The 27,407-nt window shown below is 35.6% G+C and overlaps 1 protein-coding gene across 2 annotated transcripts; it reads left to right on the top strand.

Annotated features, from left to right (window-relative positions):
• Positions 1-1,027: 1,027 nt before the first annotated feature.
• On the top strand, positions 1,028-27,380 carry LOC111435968 (cullin-associated NEDD8-dissociated protein 1). Of its 2 annotated transcripts, XM_023073608.1 has the most exons (30): positions 1,028-1,143; positions 1,269-1,421; positions 1,534-1,633; positions 1,743-1,912; positions 2,181-2,391; positions 3,721-3,886; positions 6,720-6,849; positions 7,520-7,634; positions 7,750-7,907; positions 8,087-8,210; positions 8,382-8,432; positions 8,594-8,676; positions 10,435-10,519; positions 10,593-10,694; positions 10,817-10,915; positions 11,685-11,795; positions 12,994-13,077; positions 14,189-14,329; positions 18,719-18,811; positions 18,948-19,069; positions 19,174-19,336; positions 19,426-19,665; positions 22,324-22,572; positions 22,653-22,829; positions 22,914-23,060; positions 23,198-23,314; positions 24,120-24,288; positions 24,624-24,701; positions 24,782-24,920; positions 26,669-27,380. In XM_023073608.1, exons 3-30 carry the CDS (start codon positions 1,598-1,600, stop codon positions 26,763-26,765), a joined length of 3,657 nt encoding a protein of 1,218 aa, XP_022929376.1. In that variant the 5' UTR covers positions 1,028-1,143; positions 1,269-1,421; positions 1,534-1,597; the 3' UTR covers positions 26,766-27,380. The 2 variants fall into 2 exon arrangements, with proteins under 2 accessions (XP_022929376.1, XP_022929375.1); XM_023073607.1 differs by lacking the exon at positions 1,269-1,421.
• Positions 27,381-27,407: the final 27 nt, after the last annotated feature.

Raw genomic sequence — 27,407 nt, 5'->3', positions numbered from 1 at the left:
CCCCGAACATGAGTTGCTCAAATAATTTAGTTACCCAAAAGCAATGATTATATTTGCACGTGAGTGCGATCAAGTCGTAAATGTGACTATCATGGTTTAAGAATTCATATGTATTTGTCCACGTTTTTTCACATAAACCACCTCACCACGAGAGTAATTGAAAAGTTTTAGTTTACATTTTGACATGAATTTCAGTGTTTAATTATTTTGTTATTATTTTTTTAATAAATTCATATTTTGTTATTGATGCTATCGAGATACAACTATTCGGGACAAGAGAATCATAGCATTTTTATTTGCATATGGGTATAATCAAACCTTGTAGAGGAACCCTTAAGTTTTCGGGGCATTGAATCCTCACCAATGTTTGCATTACTCTAGCCGACATTCTCACTTCCGCTTCGTCCATCACAATTCGCGCCGATGCTTACCTCTAAGGCGGAACGCTACCATATAGATGCATTTTTACATCCCACAACTTCGAAATATCGCTTAGCCCTGTTCATCTTCAGAATATGAGCGCTCGATCAGTGAGCTATTACGTACTATTTAAGGGTGGCTGCTTCTAGGCAAACCTCTTGAGTGTCTGTGCACCCCAAACTCATTATTCATCAAAGAGTTATATAAAGGCCTTAGTTGGTGATCTAACCCATTTTTATAGGACCATCTTTCACATAAAAATCAAAAATCATTTTTAACGGTATCTGTTAGATGAACACGACTCTCCACAATGATACAATATTGTCCACTTGGTATCTGTTAGATGAACACGACTCTCCACAATGATACGATATTGTCAAGTTCTTGTGGTTTTGCTTTAGGCTTCACAAAAAACCTCACATCTACCGAGTATTCCTCTGTTATAAACCTATGCTCATTCCTAAATTAGGTAAGGTCAAGTCATATTTGGAGGTGAATTTAAAAAAATCATGAAAAAAAAAAAAGAAAAAAAAGGAAAAAGAAAAAAAAGGAAAAAGAAAAAAAAAAGAGATTAAAATAAAGGAAGCAGAAGAACTTAAGCCAGTCTCGTTCTCAGATGCTTTTCATCTGATCTGTACTCTCACACTCACCTGACTCGTGAAGTTACGACAGTGAGCGACCGCAACTGCTTCGCCGCGCTGCAGCGGGTGCTCTTCCTTGTAGGTCAGTTCTTCCCTTTTGGATTCTTTGCTCCTCCATTCCCCAGTGCCATGGCCGGAATTTTGTTTTTCAACTTTGAATCCCCTCCATTTCGATCTCTGTTGATAAATGAACCGCCATTGCTGCAGTTTCTATTGCTCTGTTGTTGCCTTTGTTGTCTAGGGTTTTTCCTCTTGAATTCCATCGTATTTTCTTACGCGTACGGACGATGACGTTACGGTCTGGTTTTGTGTTTTAGGGTTTCTTTCTTTACATGCACTGTCAGATATTACTTTCTCGAGGTCGTTAAATGATGCCAATTTCGTTCTAGGGAATCTTTAACTAATTAACAAATACATTTTCTCTTTCTTTGTGATTATGCTGATATCTGTTTGTCATGTTGTGGCTTCTCAGATCATTCGCGTTCTACAAATTAAGGTTGGTGGCATTCTCTCAGGCCTAAATTAACAGCTCCCCAATGGCGAATTTAGCGATGACGGGTATCCTAGAGAAGGTACTATTTTACCGGATTGCATGAGTAGTAATAATCTATATCTATTACATTTTTACTTCAGTGATATTTTCGGCTTGTGGTTGGTTTGACTTGCACGTGTGTTTCATAGATGACAGGCAAAGATAAAGATTACAGATACATGGCAACATCTGATCTATTAAACGAGTTAAACAAAGAGACTTTTAAAGCTGATACTGAGCTGGAGACAAAACTGTCAAACATAATCATACAACAGCTTGATGATGCAGCCGGTGATGTTTCTGGGTTGGCTGTGAAATGGTATGTAGGACTTTTACATTTTCTGCTTGCTGACCATTGGCTTCAATGGTCGTTGCTTACCATGCAACGGCAACTCCAATAGATGATTTTTTCTTTGTGATCTTGTAGGCTGTCTGTTTCTTTAAGAGGAACTTTTTCTTAAGACCATATGCATGTATGTGAAAAGAAAAAATGGAGAGATAGAATCGATCAAGTTAATAGGAGTATTTATGTGGTCTTACAATTCTTAATCTTTTCTTTTGATCTCTTTCGTCAATTTAAATTTCAGCCTTGCCCCATTAGTGAAGAAGGTTAGTGAAACGCGGGTCGTGGAGATGACAAATAAACTTTGTGGCAAATTGCTCAATGGGAAGGATCAGCACCGTGATGTTGCCAGCATAGCCTTGAAGACAGTTGTAGCTGAAGTTTCTGTGCCATCTCTTGCTCAATCTATTCTCATCACTCTTTCACCCCAATTGATAAAGGGGATCACTACTGCTGTGAGTGTCTGAAACATTCATCTCATTCAGTTCTTAATGTTCAAGCTTAGAAGAATTTGAAACTTTAGAGCATTCTTTTGACATCAATTTTTATAGATTTAGTTTCAGTAGTTAAAGTTGGCAAATGCGAATATATGTTGTTAGCCGTCATAGCAACATTTATTAGCTTCTTAGCTCTAAGTACCTATTGAATCTAAGCTCCGTTGTTTTAATGCCTTCTAATGCCGTTCTTTTAAATATTTGGTTGGAAAGAAATCAAAGAATTTTGAGGACAAATTCTTTTCTTGCTCAGGCCGTTTTGAATTCATCAAGATTAAAGCTTCTTGCGGTTTTGCATGATATTCTTTTCAAGATATTAGTAACAATTGGGAGGTTTTCTTGTAGAGTTGCTTTCTTTGATCCTTGTTTCAATATCATTTTTCTGTACTTATTTTATTTTCTGCTTTTTTTCAGTCTACGTTTTGTAGGCTATTTTTTCTTTCTTTTTTTGATCGTTCTCTCTTCTTCATGAATGAAAAGATTTGTTTCCTTTTAAAAAATTTATATCTTTCTATAGTTTGTGCCGATAGAAACCTCTTTAGCCTCTGTGGAGAGCTTCCCTAGAAGTTGCATTTTATCAATGATTTTTTTTTTTTGGTTTTCTATAAAAGAAAATTTTTTAATGACACAAGTCATGAGTTTATTTTAGTATTTTTGTTCATCAATGTTTCTTTTCATTATTTAGCCTTATAATAATGTTTCTAATTGACTTCATATGGTCATGCACTTGATTTTGTATATATTTTTGTCTTTTACTTTTGCCTTCGCTTTTTTTTTTTAGAACTTTTTTTTGTCTTTTCGGTAAGAAACAGATAGTTCATTGATGTGATGAAATATAAAAAGGGAGCCCCAAACTAATTGGGGGGTTAGGAAAAGGCCTTCCAAAATTTTCAAAAAGTTATTTAATAACTATAAGTGAGAAAATTATTTACGCCAACCATGAGCATTGACAAAAGTTCTGTCATAAAATCTATCATGAGAAGAAATTTCTTGTTGGAAGTTCTCTTGTTCCTCTCCATCCAAAGGTTCCAAAGGAATAGTCTGATCATCTGAACCCGCAAGATCTCAGGCAAATAAACCATGGTAATTCTTTTTGCATAAAAGAACTTGGCGGTTAGGAGGGTTAAGGTTGATTAGACCTGAAAATCACTTTCTATTAACAGGTTAATTAGCTTTTGAAGTATATATACTGAAGCATGTTCCTAAATTTAACATTTCTTAATTGTTTTACTATGCTAAACAGTGAAAGCTTAAGTTTGGGCCTATAGATGTGCATGTTTTATTATACAGGGAATGAGCACAGAGATAAAATGTGAGTCCCTTGATATTTTATGTGACGTTCTTCACAAATTTGGAAATCTCATGACGAATGATCACGAGCTTCTGTTAAGTGCATTATTATCCCAGTTGGGTTCCAATCAAGCCAGTGTTAGAAAGAAGACTGTGTCGTGTATTGGTAAGACTCAGATGATAAATGCATTCGCTATTTCAAGTTTTTATTTAACTTTTTTGTTGGCTGCTCTTGTCATTTTGATGTAGATTTATTAGTAATTATTTTGTAATTTTCATTTGAATGGTTAGTTGTTTTAGTTAGTAGTTAGTTAGTTGTTTGCTTAGTTTGTAGGTTGTAGGTTAACCCATTCCTCTCCTATATGTAGAGGGTTAATCTTTTGTTGTTCACTTACCTTTTGATTCACATTAAACATTCCTTTGAGGATTCTTGGAGATATTTTCCTTTGATGTTTTCAAATGTGAGAGGGCTTAATGTCTAGGAGGATGACAGCCACCTTTAGATGTGACACACTTCAGTTCAATTGGGAGTGTAAAGCGAACTTGCACCAAAATCTGCAAACCACTTTCTTACCAAGAACATCAACTAGACGCTTGCTATCAGTTAGAGATATTCAAAGAAATTTGACCAATGTTCAATGTATGGTGGGTACTGTGGTCAAACACTAGGATCAACTGGCTTTGAATCTTTCTTATCAGCATGGTCAAAAAAGCAAGCAGTAGACAACGACCATAATTTGAATAAAAAATGACAAGAATGACCTGTGTGACCGACAAGAATGCTCCAAGAACAGAGAGCACACATTCGAGAGATGGTTAGGAAGCCTCTTCATCATTGATAGACTCCTAGAATGCCAATATTTGGCTTTTGGTTCAAGATTCCAATTTTTCCAGCAAAGAAGTGGAGTTTTTTCATGGATTTTTTTGGAATACTTTGATGATGATTATGATCGGACAATGTTGAAGAATGTATTCATGGATTTGATGAATATTTCCGTGAGGAATATGAAATCTTGTTTCGCTTGATTCTTTTTTTGCTGAAAATGAAGAATCAACCAAAAAGGAGATATAGTATTATAAAAAAATGGAGTTTGCCCCCTTGTTTTTTAATTTTCATTTTTAGTGAGGTTTGTAGAAGCTCCTAATCGATGAAGTTTTTGTTTAAACAACCACACTCCTATTCCCTTGTTGGCATTTTTGGTGTTGTTAACTTATGATTTGTTTGTAATTAGCTGGTAGAAATCTATCTTCATTAGTTGAAGCATTACTTGCCAATTCTGAGGTTTCAAAGACTTGACATACAATCTCTCTCTCCGACTCTTCCATAAGAGTCGGAGAGAGCAACAATCTTAGGGTGAGTGTAGAGTGTAAGCTTTTATTGTTCAAGGAGTGAAACTTTGGGTCAAAGGTGGAGATTGAGGAAGTTAGCATGCGCAAATCTTTGAGTGCTCAAGTGAATCTAGAAGTTATAGTTAGGTAAGAAATTGCTTTGGAGATGTGGTTCGGAGATTGGGAGGTGAGGCTTTCTTTAGGAAAAGAGGCTCTCTGGAAGCGTTGGTTTGGGTGCAATGTGTGTTTAACGCAAGGGTGCTTGGCCTATGTTGGCTTGAGACCCGTTTAGAGGAAGAAGAGCTTCCATTTTTGTTCAGAAAGGTAAAGATAGGGGAGGGTGACATTCATTTAAAGTTGCTTTAGAGCCAGTGCTATTTCTTATTAATTACTCTATACGCACTTCTTCTAAGGAGCAAGGTCCAAAAATTCCTCCCCAGTTAGCATCTTCATTTGCGCATACAATGAAATGGGGCTTGAACAGTTTAGAGGTTGATTGGAGATTCGAAGGAGGAATTCGATCTCCCTTCTGTAGTCTCACAAGGTGTTGTGGTGATGGAGAAGGCATCTTGTTCTTGGGTGGAAGTTGGGAGGGATTTGTGGAAAGTGTTTGGAGAGAAAGTGAAGATGAGGTGTTTCTGTGGCAACTTGGCAATGGTTGTGTAAGAATTATTGGTGAGAAGAGTGACTAGTAAACTTTAGGAGAGGCTTATCAACATTTGTACCATTAGTTTGAGACTATGGGATTCAGGTTTGGTGGGGGAAGGCAAAAGATTGGAGTTTGAGAAAGGATGGGTTAGGATCATAGATGTTCCCTCTTACTCGCGAACTCTTGAACTTGTTCGTAATTCGGCGATACTTTATGGAGGGGTTGGCAAGGGGGATGACATGACATGATTTGGTCCATAGAGAATTGGGAGGTTGATATTTGTTTCAAGTCTAGGGGGAATGGGATGGGTATATTCCACGGGGCTGTTACATTAAGTGGGAAGACATGGAGTTCTCGATTACATTTTTGCTGGTTGAAGAAATTGGAGTTGATGGCGATGAAGAGTTCTAGGGTCAGGAGGGAGAGAAGGAGACCTTTTTTGGCAACGCCAGATGGGAATGAAGGTAGCAACATTGTTATTTTTTAGCCATTAATTTGACTGGGAAAGCTTTCAAATTCTCTTCATAAAGCTGAGAACATTTTACCATTTTTGTTAAAGTAGAAAAAGCGAAGGAACTTTTGGGGGGACCGTAAGACATTCTTCATTAGCACATGGCAATTTCAAGGGACCCAAAGATCCTCCTTGCATATACTTCGGGTGATCATCCTTTCTAAAAAGGAAAATAAGCTTTTATGGAAACATTTTGTGAGAGTATTCTACTGAACTATGTGGAACTTGATATTTGTGATGGCAATGATGGTAATCGATCAATCTAAGTATTTGAAATTGTATTCCAACTTGAACATAACTCAACTAGTTTAGACATTACACTCGACCAAGAGAGTTGAGGTTTCAATCCCTACCCAACATGTTAAACTAAAAATAAGTATTTGGTACTGTATAGTATAAATCACATGTAGTGTAACAAAGACATGAAAATGGGATCACCTATTGTACTTGTTATGAAACGTATGAGCTGCTAGTAGAGGTTTGTTGAATTAATAATTTTATTGCTTGCAGCCTCTCTTGCTTCTAGCTTATCAGACGATTTGTTGGCGAAGGCAACAACTGAGGTTGTTAGAAGCTTGAGAATTAAAAGTACCAAAGCAGAAATTACACGCACAAATATCCAAATGATTGGTGCTTTGAGGTAAGTTTTATGACACGAAGCTTTTCTATGTAAGATGTGTATTGCATTCTTCATGCCATGTCCTGTATGTAATGGAAATTGAGTATATTTTTATACCTCTAATATTAGGTTATTCAGAGAAATGGAAAATATGTTTATGTGCTGTGATATCTATAGCTCATGTCATAGGCCAAATATGATACCAGCTGAATTGATGTAATGTATCTTATTAAGAACTAGGGAAAAAAGAGAGAGAAAGTAGTGAATGTAATATGAGAGTTGATTGTTAAATGTTCAAGTAATTTTGCAGATTGTTAGGTGAGATGGAAGGCCAACTAACGGTGGATACTGGTTTTCCCACTTACTGAAGTTCAATTCATTTGTTCAAACCAAAACTTAAATATTAAATGTGATGAAATGAAAATTTTCTATAGGTTATTAGTTGAGTAATTAAGGTCCCATGTTATAATAAGCACTCAAACTTCTAATATAGTAATTTCTATAGTTCATTAGTTGCGCAATTAGTTCAATTCCTTTGAAAGTCATGTGCCAAGTCACTGGTAAGTATATTTTATTTTATTTTGTTTTTCAAGTGATAGTGTTCCCCTTTTTAAGGATCTCAATTGTGAGACAAACAGAATTAGGCCTTTTTGGTAATATGCTAATGAATTAAAATTTCTTGGCATCATAGCCGTGCAGTTGGATATCGTTTTGGACCTCATCTTGGGGACACTGTTCCCGTGCTTATCAATTATTGCACAAGTGCTTCTGAAAGTGATGAAGAGCTTCGTGAGTACAGTTTACAGGTACTTAATCTTCTCACTTATTTTTGTTAAAAACTTACACTCACCATGAATTTCAGTTTGTATAATTAAACTTTGATGCCTCTTTTATATTACTAAAGTGGTCTTGCGATTGCAGGCTCTTGAAAGTTTTCTTCTAAGGTGCCCCAGGGATATTTCGTCCTATTGTGATAACGTTCTTTATCTTACCTTGGAGTATTTAAGTTATGACCCAAATTTTACTGATAATATGGAAGAAGATACTGATGATGAGATTCATGAAGAAGAGGAAGAAGAGTAATATATATTCTTTTTGTTTTGTTTAATTTTTTCCTCTTTCCTCTCTCTTTGATTTCTTATTAAAAAAAAGTATATTCTTTTTGGTTTTATTTCATATTTTGTAATTGTTTTAATGAACATATTGTCCCTTTGTGGTGGAGTTACAAATTTGATGTATTACTGATGCTATCTTGCAGTGAAAGTGCCAATGAATATACAGATGATGAAGATCTCAGCTGGAAAGTCCGACGAGCAGCTGCTAAATGCTTATCAGCATTAATTGTATCACGACCAGAGATGCTTTCAAGACTATATGAAGAGGTGCTTTCTTTTAACTTTTTTTATGAAGGCCAAGTTCTCTGACCTCATCTTATTTCATTTGATATTTTTTCAGTTGATCTTCAATTGACCTATAGGCTATAGCCATGATGTTTTTATTTTTATTTATTTTTTATTGTCTGCTTATGTTTCAAGTCATTCTCATATTGGCAGGCTTGTCCAAAATTGATCGATAGATTTAAAGAGAGGGAAGAAAATGTCAAGGTAGTAGGCATGTTATAATTCAGATTTAAATACTCACTTGCACGTGTATGGATGGTCATTTATTGTTTTATTTTTTCTATGAAAGGTTTTTCTTAAAAAAAGAAAAAAAAGAAAAAAAAACACTCACTTGCACCCGTTATGGATGTTTATTGTGTATGCAGATGGATGTATTTAGTACTTTTATTGAACTGTTGCGCCAAACTGGAAATGTAACAAAAGGGCAGGTTGACATGAATGAATTAAGGCAAGTTCATTTTTTCTTTAAATATTTTTGGTTCATTTGCACCTTGGCTTGGCTGTGGGTTTTTTTTTTTTGGTGCCTTGTCTGTAGGGCTTAATAATTGGTGTGACACCATATTTTCATGGAGTAAATGAAAGAATATCAAGAAATGAGCAAAAACAAAGAAAAAGACTCACAGCAAAAGAGCCAAAAGAAGAAACAAAGGGCAAAAGCCAGAATTGTGTACTAAAAAGGCTCTAATTGTTGAGGAAAATAGACAAAGGATAAGTACAAACTGGTCAAGGACACCCAAAGGAAGGCATTAAGGCCTATAGCTGAGATGATGGAAAGATGTAATATTGTTCGTATTTTTAAGGAAGAAGTCAATGATCATGATCTTTGTTGCCTTTTGCCTGAAGTAGAGTGAAGTTACAAAATCTTTTCTACGAGGATATTGTACTGCTATTGGTAAATTCTTCATGGGATTTTAATCCTAGTTTGGAACGAGTTTAAAGTGTCTTTCAACGAAATCTGAGAGCATAGAAATTATTTCAGAAACGAATGATTTCATTCCTTACTTTGATGACAATAGTATTTCTCTTTGCTCTTGTAATTTTTGGTGTTTTGTTGTTTAATTAACTTAATCCTTTTTCCTCCTCCATTAGGAGATTGTATACTTGAACATTGTTTTTCCTTTTCATCTATTAAAGTTTGTTTTCATTAAAAAAAAAAAATCAGATATAAAGGTGCCAGGTTCAGTAGGGTTTTGGAATTCATGTTCTAGGGGTCGTTTATTTGGTAGGAATCCAAGATTTCTATGTGATGTGCATCTTGATTTTGTTCAGTATGAATATTGGATTTCTGGCCATATAGATGCTCGAGCATCTTAGGATGCCCATGTGGAAGGCATCTCAAGAGCTTATAGTGCCCTCCTGAATCATGAGTTTTCGAGATTCTTATGTTGCTTTTTTGCACTTGCGTTTTCTTTCTTTGTATATATACTTCATCAATTTTCGTTATTTTATTTTATAATTAGAATAAATCAATGTATTCATTAGATAATAAGCAACTCTATGCGATTAAATATATTTATATTTTTCATTTACATATAAAATAAACTCTATTTAAATTGTATTTCATGTATTTCAATTTATTTTTAATCGAATCTAAAGTGTAATTTTCGATTTATTTATTGCCCTATGGCCTCCAAGGGCTGGATTTTGTGTTGAATGAAACTGGGATCCGAACTTGCCTTCCTATTTATTTGCATATTGGCAGCCATTAAACATAATTACAATGAGGTGGTAGTTTTGATTGGCTTAACCCGTGATGGGATCTCTAAGTTCCAGTTTGAAGCCTCTTTAGAGGTTTCCTTGTATTTCTGAATTGATATTCAATAGTAATGAAGTTCAATTCTGATTTTCTTCCTTCCAGTACATAACACTTCTAATTATTTTCAAGTTTAACAACGTTCATGATTAACTGGGCTAGCTTACCATTTTATTTGCATATTTGCAGCCATTAGCCATAATTGCAATGAGGTGGTAGCTTTAATTGGTTTAACCCGTAATGGGATCTCTAAGTTCTGGTTTGAACCTCTTTATAGGCCTCCCATCTTGTATTTCTGAATTGATATTGAAGATTAATGAAGTTCAGTTCTGATTTTCTTCCTTTCAGTAAATAACATGGTCCTTGATTAGTTTTTTTCCCCAATATCTATTTATTTATTTTTTGTATTTATAATTAATAAAATCTGTTTCTATTGATTATTGGCATAAGCAGTCCAAGGTGGTTGTTAAATCAAGAAGTGCCAAAGATTGTGAAATCTATAAATAGGCAGCTACGGGAGAAATCTATCAAGACAAAGGTAAAGAAATTGTTGGTGGCTGTTCTGGGTTTGGTATGGGTCCATTTAAATTTTATGCTCTGATACCCTGTAGGTTGGTGCCTTTTCTGTCTTGAAAGAGCTTGTGGTTGTCTTGCCCGATTGTCTTGCTGATCACATAGGATCGCTCATTCCAGGAATTGAAAAAGCATTAAGTGTATGCACTATCATCTTCTGCTGCTTTGCATATAAGTTCTAGCAATTGAATTTTATCTACTGTGATGCCAATTTCTTTCCCTTCCCTTACTCTATCGTGGCTCGCCTCGCTGAACTTTGCAGGATAAATCATCAACCTCAAATTTGAAGATAGAAGCTCTTATTTTCACTAGATTGGTGTTGGCTTCAAATTCTCCTTCGGTTTTCCATCCTTATATCAAGGTAACAAGAAAAAGAGTCACCTGGCTAATGTACATTGTAGCATATTGAAATTTGTATTCTTTTTTTTCTGGTTAAAGTACCATTTGGTCCCTATACTTGGAGATTTATTCTATTTTGGTCCAAGTACTTTCTTTCAAATGTCCAAATCCAAAATTTGTCCCTATACTTTCAATAAATCTTAAAAATGTCCCTACTAATGAAACCTAAAATGCCGGTATCAAAATGACATTTTAACCTTGTTTCTTTTTCAGTGAATGCAGATACTTTTTCTTAGTAAACTTGCATTTCTGTGAAACTGTTCATATTTACTAAGCAAAAAGTCCTTTTTTTGTTATAAAAAATAAAGTTTTCAGACTTTGAGGAGTGAAGGAGTTCAACTACCAGCATTAGGTGCAATGGAATTAAATTACAGGGTTGGTAGGTGTTTTCAGTTGTTATGGGGGATCTCTTCACTAAAATATTACGTGTGTTTGCTCAGAAGGATAATTTGATAGCGATCAGTTTTGGAACCAAATTTAGAGTTAAAATGTGGACTTCAAGCAGGAATATTGACTCAAGTTCATTTAGTGTTCTGAAATATGCCCGTTTAGGCGTATTCTATTCTTTTTGGAACTAGTTTTAGAGTTAACATGTAGATGCAGTTGTTCTATAGTTAGGCCAGGATGTGTATGAAACTTGATGAATGTTAAATTTGTAAATATTTTCTCATTCTGTAAGCAATAGATTGGATGTGATTATTGCATTAATAACTTGATCTGCGTTGATATAGGATCTCTCAAGTCCTGTTTTGTCTGCTGTTGGAGAGCGTTATTACAAGGTTACTGCTGAAGCATTGAGGGTATGTGGGGAACTCGTTCGGGTTGTTCGTCCTGGTATTGAGGTGAGTTTAAAAGTTTACTTTTAGTTGTAGAATTAGTTCATTGGGCCCATTTGAATTAATACTTTTCATATTTTTCAAAATGCAAGTTTTCATTTTTACTAATGGTGACATTTGTTTTTTTTTTTAAATATATATTTTTTGATTTCTTTGCTGTCTAAGCCATATTTGAAACCAGAAACAATACCCCTTCCCGAAGATAGAAGTTTTTCAGGCATTTGAGGTTGTGTGTTTTGTTTTGTTTTTTTTTGTAAATCATGCTGGGTTACTACCGATGTTTTTTCTCTCATAATCTATTTTTAAAAATGTATTTAAAATCTAAACCACATTTTGGAAAACCTCTGAAAGTATATATATTTTTATTTTTGAAATTGCGGCTTTAATTTGACCTCAATTTCAAAATTATTCTCTTAAGAGTGAAAAGCTATACAAATAAAAGGTTTCTAAGTCGGCTTAATTTAAAAAAAAAACAGAAAATAAGGACAAAATAGATCTTAGGATGTGCTTGGTGAGTGATCTAAAATCAGAAAATTTGTAAATAAGAGATTCAAATGAAAATAGAGTTGTATTTTTTGTTTTTAGATGGAGTTGTGTTTTGTGCTTTTTAGATCTGGTTTTGGTAATAGATTTATAAACTGATCTAAATTAAAAGAATTGTTCAAAGTTTGTTTAAAAAGTTATGAACTGAATATTTAGCTCAGTTTCAAATATCATTAATTAGTTTATTAACATATTTTATGTCATAAATTTTGTAGAACTATTATTGAGCAATATTATATAATTTAGAATATATTTTGTTATACATCTTTTAATTTTAACATAATAAAATGAGTTTATAGCTTGAAATAATATATTTATCATTTTCTTTTACTTTTTTAGTGTAGTTCTGCAATTCCAAATTTCAAATGTAAGACTTGTACGAAATGAAAACAAACTCACATAACAGATATTCACTGAATCTGATTTATTTCGGGAATCTAAAAATTAAGAAACAAAATCAGAATTGTATACCAAACAAGCTCTTACCTTTCTGAAATTTGGAGATGATTTCGAAAGTATTAAAAGAATATTGAAAATTCGAATAATATGCTAGCCACTTTTATATTCAAAATAATAGAAAATAAAGAAACAATGGCTACTCAGAGCTTTTGGTATCTTTTCTGTTTTGTAATCTTATTTTCAGCATCTCTTTTTTTCCCAGGGGCAAGGTTTTGACTTCAAACAATACGTTCATCCTATATATAATGCTATAATGTCACGCCTGACTAATCAAGATCAAGATCAGGTCTGTTGAACCTCCAAGGGTGAACAGCATTTTCTCCGTCCATTTACAACTATTGCTTATTCTTATATTTGTTCTTGAAGTTTTTCTTTAAAACGTCCTTAAAAGTACTGAGAAATTAATTGGAATGTTCTGTTTTTCTTTTAGAAACAATGAGAGTTCAATTTTTATACCTTAAAATATTATTTTAGAGATTGGATACCCAGAACTGTTGCGAAATGCTTGGCATCTTTATTATGCTTCTAAAAAGGATGTACCCACATCCCATTGTCTTTATAACACAAGTTGGATTACATCATATAGTAAGAGACCTCCCAACATAGTCATCCACAAAACTTTTTTGGAGGCTTTCATTTCCAAAATGTTTATGTAGTTCAGAATGCAAAAATTTTTACGGACTGAACTAATTTTTTTTTCAGTAAAGAAAGAATATTTGTGAACCATGTAGATACTGTTTGAAAAGGAGTAGATAGAGTAGAATTTTCAATTGATTCAGGTACTTGAGGCCCTATGGCTGAAGACTTTGTTACGGAAATTGGTTGGAACTTCCAAATACTTGATATGCCCCCCTATCTCTCATAATTAGGGTCTTGTAAACTTGGGTGTGAATTTCTCTTAATATTGTGCAGCTCTACCATTTCTGTTCTTTCATATTGTTTAATGAAAGTAATTATGAACGGATCAACTGTTGGGTTTGGCTACTTTTTTAGTGGGCTGGTTTTTGTTTTGTTGGTAGGGGTGTGTTATTGTCATTCGTATTGAGGTGCTTGGGTTTGTTATTTTTGCAGAGTTGGTTTTGTTTCAGCGAGCTGTTGCATTAGTTTTGTTTGGATTCCTTTTGTTGGTGTCTGTTAAGGGATTTTCCCCTTCTTTGGGTCTAAACTTTTGTGGATAGCATAGCATTCTTTTATTGAGATTGGGTTTTTCCTGCTTCTTTGTCTTTTGAACTTAATAGGGATGTTTTATCGCCCTTGTTTTGGTTTCTTTGTTATTCTTCCTGGAGGTTGTATCCTTGAATATTTTAATTCTTTTCATCTGTTGAAAGGTTAAGGTCAGAGTGAGTAATAGTTGGAGGATGATTACAGCTAATCCAACTTCTAATGTAAATTTTCAGGAAGTCAAGGAGTGTGCCATCTCTTGCATGGGGCTTGTTGTGTCTACATTTGGTGACAACCTCAAAGCCGAGTTAGCAACCTGCCTTCCAGTTCTTGTTGATCGGATGGGAAATGAGATTACCCGGCTTACAGCTGTTAAGGTTAGTTTGGTTCTTTCCAGTTTACAAGAAATGCATTTGTTTTTATTCTTCTAGTTCTAGGTTTCATCTTTCAGCCCCCTATTTCCCTTTATTGTCAATAATATGCTATTTTTCCATCCGTATTTTCCAGTTGCTTCAAATTATTTGAAATGCTAGAACGATGGCTTTCATGGTTGTGGTTATGTTATCGGGTGCCGATTTATGTAAAGTAAACACCAAGAGTTGGTATCAGGTCATAATATGAAAGGATAGGAAGATGTGGAGATGCATGTTCTTTTGTAGTGTTAGAATTATTGCCATGATAGATTCAGACTTCAGAGCATGGCAATTTTCCAAGGACGGGAAGACCAAGAAAAATGTGAAAGTATCTTAGGTTGTTGTAACTTGAGAATGAGCGAATTTGTTGATGTTGCACCGACGAAGTATGGAAAGTGCCAAACATTGGGAACTACCCGGGGAAGAGTTAGGAACAGGAATAAGGAGAAGCGAGAAGGAGGTGGGGACTTCCTTTTGGTAAGAGTGGAAACTTTCATTATCAAAGCGATGTACAAATGAGGGGAGATGTGATAACCACACACACCAAAGGATACACAAAAGACTCCTAATTGGCAAACATTTGCATCACACTACAGTTACAAAATGCTTTAGATAAAGACCAAGAAGAAGCAAATGTTTTAGCTAGCCCCCAAAAAAACAGCCATCTTAATTCTTGTCTTTTGTTTTCCTCAAACCATAATTCTCTTCGGCCGAATATGAAGGACAAATAAACGACTTTCAGGATGGTAATGAATACTCAAGTATCAACCACTTTCAGTTTGGGGATGATACAATCCTCTTCTCTAAAATGTCAGATGTCTCTTCCATAGAAAATAGAGATTATGGGCATAATATAGTATAGAGATTATCAAAGACTTTGCCAATATATACTGTTGTAAAAAGGGTGAATGAATGAATATGTAGCTAGGATTGTCTTTAAATGGGAACCACAAATCCTTCTCCTTTTGGAAGACCATTATTGAAAACATTGAAAAAAGGTTATGAACATGGTCATCATGTTATATTTTAAAAGGCGGAAGACACACCCTAAAACTAGCCACATTGTCCGACCTTCCTACTACTACATTTCTGCCACAAAAAATGGCTACGGAAATAGACAGGTTATTAGAAAACTATCTGCAGAAAGATGATCTACATCTTGTCCAATGGAAAAGGGAGACATTGGTCTATTTCCGATAAAGGAGAAGAACAAAGCTCTCTTTGCCAAATGGATATGGAGATACTATCATAAAAATAATGCCTTGTGGAGAAATCTTATATATACTAAATATACTCTTGCATCATGTACAAATTGACCATCCACTTTCTGCAAAGGGGCCACGGAAGTACATAAAAAGTACCGCCAACTACATGTGTCATAGAATGGGTGATGGGGGAAGCACATCTTTCTGGATTGACCTTTAGATTGATGTTTTGACATTCACAACAAATGGCCACAATCAAAGAAACATGGAAAGATGCAAACAAAATTTGGGGCCTAAAGTGTAGGAACTAAAGGATAACGAAGTTGCGGAATGAGTAGAATTAAGCCTTGACCTACCCTGATCGTAGTTTTTGAAAAAGTAGACTCACTAAAATGGCTTCCTAGCGTTGACAGGATCTTCTCTGCAAAATCTTTGATGATGGACATAGGGGGGAAAGGTAAAAGCAATCAACCCCACACCAGCGAAGACAATATGGAAAGGAAATGATCCTAAAAAGCTGAAGTTTTTTCAATGGAAAATAGTGCATAAAGCCATTAGCACAAGTGAAAATCTACTAAAAAGAATGTCCTACATGACTACTCCCAAGTTTTGGTTCCTTTAAGCAAGAAAGACAATGAATCACAAAACCATTTATTTATGCAGTGCACATATGTCCATAATTTTTGGACAAGGATTATCAATATCTTCCAATGACATCTCACTTTTCTAGGTAGGCAGAAGAGTTATTAGACATGACCTTAACGTACCACCCTTCAAGAATGCAAAAGCTTCTACGAAAAAATTTCATTATGGCTCTCTTTTGGAATCCATGGAAAGAAAGAATAAAAGAGTATTCATGGAAAATACACTAACTTATACAAATTTCTTTGACAATATTGTTTACCGCATTATATCTTGGCGTAAATTGTCTAATAATTTTGCTTCTTATAGTCACACTTTCCTCATAAATTGGGAAGGTCTTTTGTAAGTATCATGGACAGCACATACCTTTGTAAATTTCACACATCAAAGAAATTGGTATAGAGCTTTCATGACACAGCAGTTGGCCACAACAGTTGGTATAGAGCTTTCAAGACATTACTGGGAAAGCACAAACAATATTGTATAACCTAAAAAATCCTCCCAACAAGTGGCAGAAAAAGGACATGTGAGAAAGAGATGCATCATGTTGCCCCCTTTTTTCTACAAAGGACGAACCAATTAGGGAAGAGCAGCACCAATGGCATACTTTCGTAGAATCTGCGGTTGTATTCAACCTTTCAAATGCAAAAATCCATGTAAAGACCTTTGTTTAGTTTGAGCTAAATCATCCTTGGAGCCGAGTGGACAAGGTTGAGTCACTAGGAGAGCATAACGTCAAAATGCTACATCATATGTGGTGTTGAGACATTGCTGTAGCGTCTCAACACTACCATTTGCACCCCAAATTCAAAAGGGTGCGCACACACATCTAATTTGATGCTAATTTCCATAATGTTGCGACATTGTGGCAACTTATTAAATATACTTCGCATTTTCGAGGGTTTATTCAGTGAGTTATTTTGAGAGTGTGTATGGCTATTGTATAGAGGAAAAAGATGTAAAATCTGTTTGCAGCTATTCCTAGTTGGGTTTGAAGATTTGTTTTGTTGTATCCTTGGCATTCATTATTATGTTGCTTAGAAGTCAAGGTAGCCATTGTTAGGCTTCTTGAAGTGCAGTTTGTAGCATGTATTTGAAACCATTTGAAATCTTCATTATAGTAGAAGACTGCGTTTGTAGAAGATTGGATGTAGTTTTAAGTTTGGAGTGAATGAATATTTTTTTGGTCCGTTCAGTACTTTTTAGTTTAGCAAATCATTATTTTTTAAGCTTAGATGTGGGAGGTTTTGGACCGACCCATGGATTGAAAACACCACGCTAGCCTTGAAGTATCCACTTTTGTACAAACTCTCATAGCAAAAAAGCCACGATTAAAGAAATGTGGAATGCTGTCAACAAATTTTGGGACCTAAAGCTTGGTAGAAGTTTAAAGGATAATGAAGCAGCTTAATTAAGCCTTGACAGTACTGAATAGACCACCGTCTTGCCATTTGCTACTTTGGTAGACCCCTTCATCATTATTATTATTATTTGTTGTAAACTCTCTATCTGTAATTTCCCTCTAATATTATACTCCCATATCGCTCTAGTTGCGGTTATGCCAAAAGTTCAATTTGAGTTGGTGTTTCCATTGGGATATTTTAGTCTATCTTCCAGAAGTTATTTCAAGTTGGTGGCTGAAAGGAAAAGCTGAAGTCTTTTGAGAAGGATGCCTTGAGAAAGTGATTACAGAAAGATCCATCAGCCCTGCACCAAGTGGCTGCTGTATACAATATAATATCAAATAAAAAAGTGTAGTTTTTCTCATTTCCAATGTAATTTCTTTTCAGGCCGAGTGATCCAAAGGAAGCTCCATCCAATTAGCACATATATCACTTAGAAGGTGATTACAGAAAGCTCTATCAACCCTGCACCAAGTGGCTGCTGTATACAATATAATATCAAATAAATAAGTGTAGTTTTCCTCCTTTCCAATGTCATTTCTTTCAAGCCGAGTGATCCAAAGGAAGCTCCTTCCAATTAGCACATATATCACTAAGAAAGTGATTAGAGGAAGATCTATCAACCTGCACCAAGTGGCTGCTGTATACATTATAATATCAAATAAATAAGTCTAGTAAATCTTCAAAGTAATTTCTTTCAAGCCGTGTGATCCAAAGGAAGCTCCTAATCAGAATCAACCATAAATATTTCTATGCATTTTGAAAGGATGAGTGATCATGGTTTTGTGTAGGTTGACAATGAGATATTGTTGTGCATAGGGATGCTCCAGCCTAAAGCTTTTTGGAACTGTGTAAGGCTTCATGCATCTAGTTTGTTGTATGTTGCTAGTGTTTAGAAATTGCTGTCTTTTATTATTATTATTATTATTATTTTTCATTTTAGCCCAGATATTTGGTAATCTTGGAGCTCTGGCTTAGGTTGAATATCTCCTCTCCGATCTTTTATATTTTATATGGTAGTATCACATCTTTTCTTATCCAACGAAAATGTTTTGTTTCTCACTAAATATGATGCTTTCTTAAATACAAATATTCGGCCCCAGGCATTTGCTGTCATTGCTGCTTCTCCGCTTCAAATAGACCTGTCATGTGTTTTAGAGCATGTCATATCAGAGTTGACAGCGTTTCTCCGTAAGGTATGGAAACTACTGGTGTAGTCGGTGATGATGTTTTTGCTTGCACTTGCAGACACTTGTTTCTTTCTTTATTGGCTGCCAAGTCGATATATGTACATGTGAGTTAGTTAGTTTGTTTTTTTTGGTGGAACAACAGGCCAATCGGTCATTGAGACAGGCAACTCTGGGGACTCTAAATTCACTTATAGCTGCTTATGGCGATAAAATTGGCCCTTCAGCATACGAAGTCATTATTGTGGAACTTTCAACTTTGATAAGGTTTTAATCTCCAAACCCACTCTTTCCCTCTCCCTCCATTCTCGACCCTCCATCCTGCATGCATTTTGTTTCACTCATGTTTGAATTTTTCATCCTTTTGGCAGTGATTCAGACTTGCATATGACAGCTCTTGCATTGGAGTTATGCTGTACCTTGATGGCTGACAGGAGGTCTAGCTCAAGTATTGGTTTGGCCGTTCGGAACAAAGTCCTTCCTCAGGCACTTCTGCTAATCAAAAGTTCACTCCTGCAGGGGCAGGCACTTGTGGTATTCATATCTCTGTGATTGTTTACGTATTGTTATACCTTAATTTATCATGCCTTCAAGTTAGGAACTATTGGTATTATGAATTGCAGGCTTTACAGAGCTTTTTTGCTGCATTGGTCTCTTCTGCAAATACCAGCTTTGATGCCTTGCTGGACTCTCTTCTTTCATGTGCCAAACCATCACCTCAATCGGGTGGTGTCGCAAAACAAGCTTTATTTTCGATAGCCCAATGTGTTGCTGTTTTGTGTCTTGCCGCTGGTGATCAAAAGTATTCTTCAACAGTAAAAATGCTAACAGAAATTCTGAAAGATGATAGCAGTACGAATTCTGTAAGTCTATGTTTCTTGTCTTTTAATTTTTTTTGTTTAGTATAAATATTCTAGTAGTTATTCCATGTGAAACATATGTGTTATGGTTGGACCTGTACTTCATTTATTGGTTTGTTTGGTTTATGTGGCCTGCTGAGTTGGTGTTGCTTCGATATGTATGGCGTTAGGTGAAACTTCAACATGAAGAAAATGTAGCTTCAATGGTGGAGGGGGGAAATAAAAGTTTTAAATAGAACTTATTGTAAGTTGTATTGAACAGTACTTTGTGTACGGTACATTTTTTTGTTCGAGTAAAATAAAGTTTTGGGATCTCTCACTTATGTTGTCTTTTACTTATTAGTGAAATATTTTCATCCAAACAATATTTTGAAAAGTGCGCTGAGGCGTGCTTATTAAATCGATGGTAGAGTCCTAGCTAAGATAGACTTCGGGTATAAATGGAGGTTGTGGATTTGGAGTTGTGTTAGATTGATGAGGTACTTGTTCCTTGTTAATAGTAGACGTACTTGTTCCTTGTTAATAGTAGACTGAGGGGGAGAATCTGTGCCTCGAGGGGACTTAGACAAGGAGATCTTCTCTCACCCGTTCTCTTCCTGAGCATTGCGAATGTCTCAAGGAATCATCTCAGGAGGTTTCAAAGTTGGTGAGGATAACATTTCTCGGTCTCATCTTTGGATGACACTATCTTTTTTTGTTAAGGCAATCAGGAGTCATTTGTCAACCTAAATAGTTTTCTAGCTTTCTTTGAGCTCATATTTAGGTTGTAGAATAATGGAGGTAAGTGCCAGCTCTTGGTGTTGAGCTATGATCTTGTTAAGCTGAGGGTGGGCAGCTTTGGTCGGGTGTGATGTTGGATCAGTCTCTTAGTTCATGAACCTAGCTGCATGTCGTTTTGGGATCCTGTTGTAAGATTTACTAGAGACTGTTGTGCTGTAAGAGGGTCTCGTCCTTGAAAGGAGGCCAATTTACTTTTATCGGGTTATTCTTGAGTGTGTTCGGTACCTACTTTTTATCCTTTTTTCTAGGATTCCAATGTTTGAAGAAGATTATGAGGGATTCCCTTTGGAAAGGGATTGAAGAGGGGAAATGGGATTACTCATTCAAGTGGGAGGTGGATAGGAAGCCAATAAACTTTGGGGGATTAGAGATTGGTAATGTGAGGGCCCGTAACAAGTCCATATGGTTAAATGACTTTCGTGGTTATCATGAGTTTAGTATCTTAGGGCATAAGGTTGTGGTGAAAAAATTTATGTTGTCGCCTTTTGAAGAAACTTGAGTGGGATGAAAGTTCTTCTAAATTAGAGGGACACTTTTTTCTGGGAGGATAAGTAGTTGGGGGATAGACATCTTTGCTCTTTATTTTTTCGTTTATTCTTGTTATCTTTGTGAGGAACCACTTAGTGGCAGCAGTTTTGTCTCAGCCCATGTCCTCTTCTTCGTTGGTGTTCTGGCATGCTTTGTCAGCTAGGAAATGTTAGATATTGTTGATCTTCTGTCATTGATTGGGGGAGTTGTACTCCAAGGAGAATAGATGTTTTCACATGGAATCCTAGTCGGTCTGGAGAGTTCTTGTGCAAATCCTTTTTTTCTTTGTTTAGTTAGTCCTTGTCTCTTTAATTATTTGGTCCTTGTCTAGAGGTGAAAATTCCCCAGAAGGTTAAGTTTTTCGTTTGGTAGGTCCTCCACAAAAGATTTAACACTTTGAACCGAGTGTCGAGGAGGGTGCTTAACTTGATGGCCATTGTGTACATCTTTTGGGTGGGGGGCAGCAATGATATTGACCTATTCTTTGAGGCTGTTATGTTGCTTACACAATTGGAATCGATTTTTGAGAGTTTGGTCTAGGCTTGGCCTGGATGCTGAGAGATGATCAAAAAGTACTTTTCCATCCTTCCTTTTGCGAAAAGGGAAGATTTTTTTGTATGGGGACTATGGTGAGTAAGAACACTGGACTTTTAAAGGGCTTGAGAGATCTCTGATTGAGGTTTGGTCTCTTGTTAGATTCTATCTGTCATTCTCCGGTTTTGGGACGAAGTTTCTTCTGTAATTATCATTAAGACTCATTTTACATGAATGTAGGGAAGCCCTTTTGGTAGTTTGCCTTAACTTTTTTTTGTGGGCTTTCTTTTTGTATGCCACTATATTATTTCATATTTTCTCAATGAAAGCTGGTTATTCATTAAAATAAACAAGCTTATTCAGAGTGCCTCGCTTTGCCATTAGCCTCAATGCTAAAGTGTACATGTTTTCTTTTTAGATTTTCTGTTAATAGAATTAAGTAATATCATCTAAAAACCCTATTTTATCCAAAATTTTCATTATCTTATACTATATATTTTTGTAGTATAAAAAATTGATGTTTTTCTATTCTACCTATAAAAAGACCCTTCCTCTTTCTGCACTTCATGTTTAAGTCCCAAAGGACTATTGTGCTTCTGTAAGCCTCGTGCTATAGGAAACACGACTAAAAAAGTTTGTGTAAATTTCTTTTTGAAGAGTTGTTATGTATTCTACATGTGTATGTATTTCCTGCAATTTTGGAAGCAACTAACTTATATCTTGTAAATGAATCTTACTTAATTATTCACTTTCATAGTTCATGTCTGTCTCTGTTGGAAAATTATCCTGGTGTCTAATGTCTACTATTGCAAAATTCAGGCTAAGCAGCACCTTGCTTTACTCTGTCTTGGGGAGATCGGGAGAAGGAAGGACTTGAGCGCACATGCTCACATAGAGAATATTGTTATTGAGTCATTTCAATCTCCCTTTGAAGAGATCAAGTCTGCTGCCTCCTATGCTCTGGGTAATATTGCTGTTGGTAATTTATCCAAATATTTGCCTTTTATATTGGACCAGATTGATAATCAGCAGAAGAAACAATATCTCTTGCTTCATTCACTGAAGGAGGTATGTGCATCAGATGCCTAAAGTCAGCCGTTTCTGACTTTATCTTGCAGTTGTAAGTTTGCAACTTTTATCCATTACAGGTGATAGTTAGGCAATCTGTGGATAAAGCAGAGTTTCAAGACTCAAGTGTTGAGAAGATACTTAATCTACTCTTTAATCATTGCGAAAGTGAGGAAGAGGGAGTCAGGAATGTTGTAGCTGAGTGCCTCGGTAAAATTGCTCTTATTGAACCTGGAAAACTTGTTCCTGCTCTCAAGGTATCTGATCAGGTTTACTATTTCTGTTTTACCGTGGGCTGTGAATTTGAACTTTTACATAGCATGTTTCAATGTCTTCTTTAGGTAAGGACAACAAGTCCAGCGGCATTCACTAGAGCAACTGTTGTAATTGCAGTCAAGTATTCCATAGTTGAGCGACCTGAGAAGATAGACGAGATTATATACCCTGAGATTGCGTCATTCCTGATGCTTATAAAGGATCATGATCGTGTAAGTACCAAATATTCATCTTGAGATACTTAGCTCCTTGGAAATCCTTTTTTTTGCTTCTATTTAGTTTATCAAGTGACTGTTGGTGGTTCATTGGATGTAGAATCTTAATTTAACATGATTTTGAATGTATGCAGCATGTTAGACGTGCTGCTGTCTTGGCCTTGAGTACATTTGCCCACAATAAGCCTAACCTTGTAAAGGGGCTTCTTTCTGAGTTATTGCCGCTTCTTTATGATCAAACAATTGTGAAGGTAATCAACTAGTTCTCTGCATGAAGTTAAGTTGGGCTTGCTTCCAAGTTTATTTGCTCCTTCCATTTTATCCGGATGAAAGTTTGTTTCTCTCTCTCTCTCTCTCTCTCTCTCTCTCTATCTATCTATCTATATATATACTATATTAAAAATGATAGCACACTAAGTTAGTTAATAGTCTCTGAATATTGAGGCGAGACTATAATTTCTGTGATATTTGCCATTGTAGATGAAATGTTGAGGTTGAATTACAGTGAATTGCTATGTGGTATGATAATTTATGATCCAGACGGGTGGATTTGGTTAAAAATACACTTTTGATCTATGGGATTTAAATTTAATTTCTATTTGGTTTCTTAACTTTTAAAACTGAGTTTAATTTCTATTTCGTTCTTGAGGTTTCAAAAGTGATTTATTTGGTCCCCAAGGTTTGTATTTGATTTTTAATTGGTCATGAAATCTGAAAATGATATCTAAAACGTTTCCAAGTAAAATTAACTGTTAATTGATATAACCAAATGATGACGCTGTCTTCTAAACCATTATTGCAATTTGGCCCCCGAACTATATTATATAGACCCGCTGTTTATCAGATGTAAGGATTATAGTGGGTGAATTGGTTTTCACCTTGGATTTTTTTTTTATATCATTTGTCCTCGTAGTTTTAGTTTTCCTTCCAATTACAATTTTAGAGAACTTCAACAGAAGAAATCATGTTATTCCTTCGGAGTTTATTTCCTGCCTTTTCTTTAAACTTTTAATATGAAGGATATACATGTTAATACTGTCTTGACCTTTGATGCAGCAAGAATTGATAAGAACAGTTGATCTCGGTCCCTTTAAGCATGTTGTGGATGATGGGCTTGAGTTGCGGAAGGCTGCTTTCGAATGTGTGGATACATTGCTAGATAGTTGTCTCGACCAAGTGAACCCATCATCTTTCATTGTTCCTTATCTTAAATCTGGTTTGGATGGTGAGTTGTCAACTTACCATCATAACTTTTAGCAACAAAATTTAACTTCAATTTTGTCTTTGTTGGCATGTTCTTGTCTTCTCTGTGATAGTATGTCTTAGTATTAATCCGTTTGTTACTTGTAGTTTATCATTTCTTACTGTGAGTTCTGTTGAATTTTTGTGTTGCACAAACTTTTTTCATTATGCTTAGGTTTATTCTTACACGAGCAACTTGTCATGCGGAAGTTGAAAGAATCAGTTTGATCTATTACGTTGTTTGATGTTTTTGGAAGTTGATAAGGATTACATTCTGTCCTTGTAAAATTTTGAACTCTTGGTTCTTTTTTATTATAGATCACTACGATGTTAAAATGCCATGCCATCTGATTCTATCAAAACTTGCTGATAAGTGCCCATCAGCTGTATTAGCAGGTTGGTTTATCCTTCAATCAAGTCGTTTAAAATTCTTGCACTAAGATTCTTTCCTGATGTATACTTCGGTATTTTTCCAGTTTTGGACTCTCTGGTTGATCCTCTTCAAAAGACTATAAACTTCAAGCCAAAGCAAGATGCTGTTAAACAAGAAGTAGATCGTAATGAGGACATGATTCGCAGTGCTCTACGGGCAATAGCATCTCTAAATCGCATAAGGTTTGCTTTTCAGATGCATTTGGTCTTTTCTTTTTATCCCTTGTCTACAATTTGGATGGTCCTGGAACAAAATCCCTTCTGGAATGGCACAAAAAGAGGCTGTAGGCTGTAGATATTTTTTTTGCTAGTCAATTCTACTTGATAAGTTGGTATACTGAAAAAGGCAACATATTTCTGGAGGAGACACTGAATATACTAATTTAATGCAACCACTACCAAAAAAGAAAAAAAAGAAAAAAAAGAAAAAAAAAGAATCTTGAAAAAGTATCATGTTCTGGTTTATATTTTGATTGTTACCTACCTTAAATATTAATATTATGTAAATTTCTGAACCCCAAATATTGCGAGGGTAGACAGCAATCTTGTGAGATTAATTTAAGTGTGCAGAAATTACATGGTCATTTCGAAGTAATTAAATATGAAATATAATCCTAATAACACCATCATAGAAATTGGCTTTTTGAGATTTAAAGGAAGTTTTACATAAAAAGACTGGAAAGTAAAGGAGGAATTGGAGTTTGGGATGGATGTACAATGATCAAGGTCCAAGGAGTCATGAAAATCTCTTCATATGATCAACAAAAAGGAAAAGGAGTAATTATATGAAAGTTTGGGCCTCCAGGCAATTAGAAAGATGACATCCTTCCACTGAAGACTTCTAGGCTTCATTACAGAATCTTCCTAGTTTGCTCGAACCATACAACCCAAAGGATTGGAGATTGATATTAAATACTTCCCAGTTGATGTGCCTCGTTTCCCATTGATGAAAATTAGAATTAAGGTTTCTGCATATGCTAGATAGGGGTTCATATAGTTGCGCAATGTGGTTTTGGGCACAAACTAGTAATGAAACTCAACCATTCAATTTATGTTGGTCCGAAATGGCAGTTTTTGCAAGCTTAGAGAAAAAGCAACTAACCATCTTCCGTGTGTGCTAAAACTGAGGCCAAGAGTGAGTGAGCTAGAGAGAGGTTGAATCTGATGGATGCTAGAAGGAGACAATGGAAGGATGTGCCAGCTGTGGCTTGGTTGAGAGGGCTGAGATGCCAGAAGAGAAGCCAACGAAGAACTGAGAGAGGGACTGAGGATTGGCATCAGCCAATAATTGCGTGGCTAAGCACCCATATTATGGGACGGTCTTGAGAGGTTGGAAAGAGCTGGAGAGGAGAGAACTTGTTTAGTTAGGGGAGAGGATGGGAGTAAAGGAGGCTTTCATTAGCAGTTTTTTATTTTTTTATTTTTTAATAAACATACTAAATCCGTTGGTCAGAAAGTTATTTTCTAGCCACTCCGATCGACACTAACTGGCATATCCATTCAAACCAACCAAATGATTGTTTCTTTTTTTCTTAGGATTTTTTTTTTCCATTTAAGAAACGAGGACCTTTCATTCCAAAAGATCAAGAACAGCCTTACAGGACAAGTAATCCCTTCCCCAACAAACTTGCGAAAATACCTTCCAATCTAAGTCCAATTTGATTTACAATGAATTTAGAAGGTACAAACTTAACAGAACAGGAAAAAACTGAATTTAGTCGATTTCATTAAATAAAAAATTCCCAAAATTGATGTTGAACCTTATGTGAGCTTCACAAGAGAAGGTTCTGCCAGTACTTGTATTGTTAATTTTGTGATTTGATCCTCAGATAAATAAGTTTGCCCAACCTGAATGAATAGCTTGCATGCTAATTTTGGAGCTTTCACTGTCTGATTTCTGTGAGTAACCCGTGTTTTTATAATTCTTGCAGTGGAGGAGATTGCAGCCTTAAGTTCAAAAATCTTATGAATGAAATTTCTAAATCTCCAGCTCTCTCGGAGAAATACTACTCGATCCGAAATGAGTGAAAGAAGACGGAATGATGAGGCGTCATTGTGTAATATTGAAGTTTAAAGTAATGAGGAAGATTATGTTGTCATTTTGGTTTCTGCAGCATAAGCCTTCTTCAGTAAGATGACACTATCGGTTTGAAGATAGTGAAAGAGCTTCTAGTCACGTGGGGATATAAGGTCGGTTGGAGGTTGAGGAAGTAACCATCGAGAATAGAAATGGAGGGAAACATGCATGTTATTATTTTGGGCAATATTACAAATTCTCTTTTCTTTTCTTTTTTTTCTTTTTTCTTTTTCTGGTGTATCCTGTCATTGGTTCCGAGTCCTGGTTATCTCACTTGACCATATGAAATCATATGTCGGCAGACCTTCCAATAAAGAAAAAATTAACTTTACCCCCTTCAAGGGTGGGTGGCAAAATGAAGGAACACACCACATCTTGCTTGGTTGGATTGGATACACAATTTGGTTTTGTGATATAGGTAGGTAAAATGTCGATGTCTACTGTATTAGACAACAGACATGATGATGGATGCTGTTGATGCTTTGTGATTGATCGTTTTGTTATTGAACTCTGGTGTGAATTGTGATTACAGAATTATAATCGGTGAAAGAAGTGAATTTTCTGGTGACTTGTGTTCTTTACCCCCTCGTGAT

This window comes from Cucurbita moschata, unplaced genomic scaffold (assembly GCF_002738365.1).
Source record: "Cucurbita moschata cultivar Rifu unplaced genomic scaffold, Cmos_1.0 Cmo_Scf00051, whole genome shotgun sequence".
In the NCBI taxonomy this organism is placed as follows: Eukaryota; Viridiplantae; Streptophyta; class Magnoliopsida; order Cucurbitales; family Cucurbitaceae; genus Cucurbita; species Cucurbita moschata.
The sequence above is the reverse complement of the archived record's forward strand: the minus strand, read 5'-3'. Positions and strand labels throughout refer to the sequence as shown.